Raw genomic sequence first — 5049 nt, 5'->3', positions numbered from 1 at the left:
ATAAAAAAATACTCTACTAGCCAAATATTAACTTAAATTAGTAAAAAAATATTGACCCTGAGATTTTCTGAAAAAAAGGTAAAAGTATAAAGAAAATGTAGCAATTGAGGTTACCTCCCATGTAAAGATAACATACTGATTGAAATCCTTTGAAGAAGAGTAAGGCAAATGGTATGTGGTTGGCCCTGCATGCATATGGCGGCGATGCTGATTATTATAGTAAGCTTGTGTAGCTTGTTGTTGCTGTTTTCGCAACAATTGTGTGAAGTATCCAATGCTATGTGGTCCTTCTCCTCCATTTTCTGATGCTAATGATGGGGATGGTTCAAATGGAAACAGCATTGATGGTGATGAGTAATTTCCTCCCATTATTCTTGCATTATTATTATTACTAGCAGCACCAAGAAAGTAGTAGTCTGGGTTTAGTGCTGCTGCTGATGATGAAGATGGATATGGGTCTTGAAATTGAAGGAGCGAGGTGTGTCCCATATGAGTTATTGGTGGTGCTATTGCTGAAGAAGATGATGGATATTGTTCAAGTTGATGCATAGTTCTAATACTCCCAAGTGATGAGGAATTAGGAAACAAGGAATAATATGGTGATGATGATGATGATGAGAGATATTGATTGTGATGATGAGTATTCACTAATGGTTCAGTAAAACTGTGATTCTTGTTAATCCCAAACATAGCTTCTATTCCTGGAATCAACATACCACCACTTGTATCATGCACTTCTGCTTGCACTACAATGTTAATTAATGACAAATTAAATAATGTTTATTAGGGGATTGAATAATGAAACATTTTGAAAATGGGAAGATATTAAAGAAACCAAAATATTTAATAACAAATAAAATTAATTAAAAACAGTCAAAATTTATCTAAATGTTAAATAAAGTAAATTTTGATTTTTTTTGTCCTTTTAGCATTACTGTTAAAATAAAGTACTTGTATTATGCGTGTTTTATATATTTATTGTGTGGTGATAATTGTAAAATTATGTAAGAGTTTCTTTTAAACTTAAAGTATGACTGTGTTTATTTTATATATTTTTTTTGTCTTATAATAAAATTCTTTAATTTTATTTGAGATCAACAAAAATCAAATTTTATTTTATTTTTTTAATTAATTATAAATTTTTTTATATTATATTATAAAAGATAAAAGAAAAAAACACAAATAAGTATATCTTAATATTGCAATTAAAAATAAAAAAAATGTTAGCTAAGTAGATACTCTGTACATAGTAATATATGCTAGAATCAATATAAGTATATACCTGCAGAGGATTCGAGAACATGATGAGCAGGATTTGATGATGAAGAAATTGCAGAGTTAAGAACAGGGTTAGGTACACCCATTCTACTACTTGATCCCACACTCATCATCATAGGGGAAGGTGCAATATTAATAGAGGGAACATCCATTGATGAAGCCGCAACTTGAGTTAATGAATCATCAGTCATTATAGCTTTGTCTTTTGATTTGTTCTTGTGTTGTTCATCATTAGTAGTAGTGGTGCTCCTCAATGCCTGTCCAAACTCATGTTCATCAACTTCTTCAAAATCTTTCCCTGAAACCTTTGTCTTAGAAGAAGAACAAGAAATTGTTTCTTCATTTGGATTTAATAGGTCTTCAAAGGAGAACACTGCCAATGGTACAGAACTGGGTATGTCATTGGTTGGTGATAAGATACCATCAATTCCTTCATCATCATCATTATTGTTCTTTATTAATTCATCAATCATGTCATCAATAAAGAAAGAGGAGGAAAAATAATCTTCTTCATGTCCCTCAATCTGGGTTACCGGTGTGGGTGTAGCATTATTTGGGACATCAACCTGTGACTCATTGTGATCCTTGAAAAGAAAATAAAATGTGTTTTTAGAAACTATATATATGCACATGGGAAATGAATACAACTCAAGAAGCTACTAACTAATTTTTTTTTTTTTCAATCAATATAAGTTAACCTTTTAAAATTATTATTTTACATTAAATTTTAAATTGTAAAACTTAAATCTTAAATTTTAAACTCTAAAAAGAATTAAGACTTAAAAATATTTTATAATAAAAAAATGACCAATTAAAAGTTAATTCTCTTATATGCTTATTCTTTGAAAAAATAAAAACAAATATTTAATTTTGTACAAATTTATATGTAAATGTATGTCAAAAATGATTAAGTGTTGGTCAACTGTGTTGTTTAATGAAATAATATAATTAACCAAAGTAGATACTAATAATAATAATAATAATAATAATAATAAACCCAAATAATATAATAGAAAAACACTATAATCACTAATTAGTAATAAAAATTATGCTTATATTATAACAAAATATGTTTGATTTTATTTCTGCCAAATAAAAAAAAGCAAGGTATTAAATATAAAATAATAATAGTTACATAATATGTACTAGTCTTACCGCACTAACAGCGTTCAAAGATTGCTCTCCAGTAAGCATTGTTGCAATAGCAATCGAACTTTGCCATTCAGAAACTGTTAATAAAAAAATAAAATAAAATAAAAAGAAGGAATCATTATATATAACAATTAGTATCGAATAAAATTGAGCTATATAGTATATACAACAAGTTTTTTTTTTTTTTTAAAGAAAATGATGTCACATGTATATAGAGCAATGTTAGGGCCAGCAACTTTGGTATTTTATAACCATCAATTGACCATTAATAGTATTTTTAATGGTATGAGATTACATTAAATGGTGAGAAATCACTCACTTTTCTTTTGATAGTTAAGTATTGGCCAAAAAATACAAAAGTTGCTGCCCTATACTTTTCCTATTATATATTCTACAAGTATAAATAATAACCTGGAAGATCAGTGGTTGAAACACTATTGGCATCAGGTGTAACATGGGTTATTGCTGCTACCGTTATTGGTTCTTGTACAATAAAATTAGTGATGTTTTTGCTTGTTGAACCCTGCAGAATTGAGTGTGCCTCTATGAAGTTTCTGGACAATAAAACACTTATCTCACCACTTCTGCCTCCCAAGACATAAATCTCTCTCTCATCAACGTTGTTTGCCTACAATAAAAACGACCAAAACATATTAAAATTATATATTTAGAAAGATAAATTTTACAATAATGATCATAGTTATAGTAGCTACAATGAATATATATTTTGGTCATACTTAAAAAATATTGCTAAAGTTGGATAACTACCTTAACTGTAATAGTAATAATCAGCATAGCATGCACCATCTACAAATCAAATAGTACACAAATAACAAACTAAAAATGGCAAGTCTATGATTTGAAATAACAAACAAATAGTTTAGTTTATGTGGTTAAATTAAATATCTTCTGATTCTGACGAGCTCATATATATAATCTTCCTATTTAAGTTTTATAGGTTATTCCCCATATAGGTTATTCCCCTAAAGCAAGATTTGTCACCATTTTTTTTTTAGATTATGTATGTGTTACTAATTACAATCTATCGTTTTCTCTTTTTAGTTCCTTGTTCTATAATTCTATTATTCATTCAAGTATGAAACTCATCATCTATGGAAACAATTTCAATTTGACCATACTTTTTTAAGCTTATATTTATTTTCACTCTTTGTCCCTATGTAGTGTAATAAAATTGACTATCTTCAATGTTTAAAAACTTGATAAAATCCATAGTATTAGATATCTTGGGACTAAAGTTATATTATTAATTAGATGCTATATATATACAATCTCTTGCAAGAGGCCAAAAAGGGAATAAAATATATATATAGACATAAATATTAGCATTATGTTACCTTATTAAAAATGGCTCTGAAAATTGGATGCACAGTTGGTGTTATCACTGAAAAAGATATATTAAGCTGCAAGTAATATATAATATGAGCATAATCAGTATATAAGAGAGTAATACAATAATCTAATTAATTTGGAAAAATAAGAGAGAGTTGAAAGATATTATTATATATACCATGGCAAATATTTGCATGACATCAAAAATATCACCGTTTATGGTCTCAATTGAGCCAAGAAATTGGCCATCTTCTATCACTGGCAAAGTAATTAGGGTTTTAGTTGGATTAGGTTCACACAGTGCCACCAGAACACAATGCTTCTTCTGATCATTATGTTTAGGATCTCTGATAAACATCTGTTCGAATTGGCCACAATAATTGAAATAAGTTAATTATTACTTATACATATATGCATTAGGAATAACATATTTAATCATAAAGAATATATATATAGTTATTATTTTACCATTTAAGAGAGTTGCGTCAAATCTGAACATTTTTAACTTACCATTATTTCGGAGCCATCACCAGTCAACTCAAAAAATGGTAAAGTGCCCAGAAAGGTTTCCATATCTTTTGTCCAATCAAGGAATTTGATATGATCAGATCCTATGAAGAAAGCATATAATAGTTAGAACTAGATTTAGAAATTGAAATTTTACTACTCAGAGTGCAAAATAATCATGTGTGTTGAAAATGCCAACGAATATATAAAAACCATACCATGAGTATTCTTTGATTTGTTGGCAGTGTAAATAACTAACCCCACTTCATGAACTGTGTTGTTTTCCTGTTTTAATTTAGAAAGAAGAAAGTAAAGTAATATATAGAGAAAAAGAAAAGAAAAAATAACACTAAAAATAATTTTTAATAAATGAAGAACAAGTGTTATTACCTGTTCTTGACTGTTATCACAAAAATTCCTGTTATAACAAGGATCAAATAAAGTTATTATACGCACAGCAGGAAAATGAATTTTAAGACATTCATATTTCAATCTTGAAACAAAATTTGATACTGATGATATCTTTCAGTTTTTAAATTACACTAAACATGTTTAAAGATTAGGTTCAATATATAGTAAACAAGTAATCTTAGTAAATAAAAAAAAATTGGTTTATTATTTCTTGGAGTTGTTAATTAATTAATAGCAAAATTGAGATAGTTCATTTACCATATTTAGCTTATTCTCTCTTTCAATCAAAGCTAAATCACACATTTTTTTTTATAAAATCAACAACAAAATAAAAATAAAAATCCTTCAACC

At 27.8% G+C, this 5049-nt stretch overlaps 3 protein-coding genes across 3 annotated transcripts in view; all 3 read right to left on the bottom strand.

Moving 5' to 3' along the window:
- The window catches only part of LOC110281587 (uncharacterized), a 3530-nt gene extending 1779 nt beyond the window's left edge, over nt 1-1751 (bottom strand). Inside the window, exons 1-2 of the mRNA XM_021143950.2 lie at nt 1283-1751; nt 115-746 (exon numbers count right to left, since the gene is read on the bottom strand). Coding sequence (XP_020999609.2) covers nt 115-746; nt 1283-1751 — 1101 coding nt within the window. The remainder of the gene's footprint in view (nt 1-114; nt 747-1282) is intronic.
- A 614-nt stretch (nt 1752-2365) lies between these two features.
- LOC107490373 (uncharacterized) lies at nt 2366-4097 on the bottom strand. Its single transcript, XM_021143949.2, has 4 exons — nt 3959-4097; nt 3786-3851; nt 2842-3058; nt 2366-2507 (listed from the first exon to the last, which is right to left on the bottom strand). Exons 1-4 carry the CDS (start codon nt 3974-3976, stop codon nt 2410-2412), a joined length of 399 nt encoding a protein of 132 aa, XP_020999608.2. The 5' UTR covers nt 3977-4097; the 3' UTR covers nt 2366-2409.
- Nucleotides 4098-4281: 184 nt separating this feature from the next.
- The window catches only part of LOC127747675 (mediator of RNA polymerase II transcription subunit 25-like), a 1541-nt gene continuing 773 nt past the window's right edge, over nt 4282-5049 (bottom strand). Inside the window, exons 3-5 of the mRNA XM_052261818.1 lie at nt 4678-4705; nt 4506-4572; nt 4282-4391 (exon numbers count right to left, since the gene is read on the bottom strand). Coding sequence (XP_052117778.1) covers nt 4282-4391; nt 4506-4572; nt 4678-4705 — 205 coding nt within the window. The remainder of the gene's footprint in view (nt 4392-4505; nt 4573-4677; nt 4706-5049) is intronic.

This window comes from Arachis duranensis, chromosome 5 (genome assembly GCF_000817695.3).
Source record: "Arachis duranensis cultivar V14167 chromosome 5, aradu.V14167.gnm2.J7QH, whole genome shotgun sequence".
Lineage (NCBI taxonomy): Eukaryota > Viridiplantae > Streptophyta > Magnoliopsida > Fabales > Fabaceae > Arachis > Arachis duranensis.
Note: the sequence above shows the minus strand (reverse complement) of the source record. Positions and strands in the feature narration are given on the sequence as shown.

Coding starts and splice junctions, on each gene's coding strand:
- LOC107490373 (XM_021143949.2), bottom strand. Junction 3,059..3,785: donor TCAGAGCCATTTTTAATAAG/GTAACATAATGC, acceptor TTTTTATTGTAG/GCAAACAACGTTGATGAGAG. Junction 2,508..2,841: donor TTCAACCACTGATCTTCCAG/GTTATTATTTAT, acceptor TTTTATTAACAG/TTTCTGAATGGCAAAGTTCG.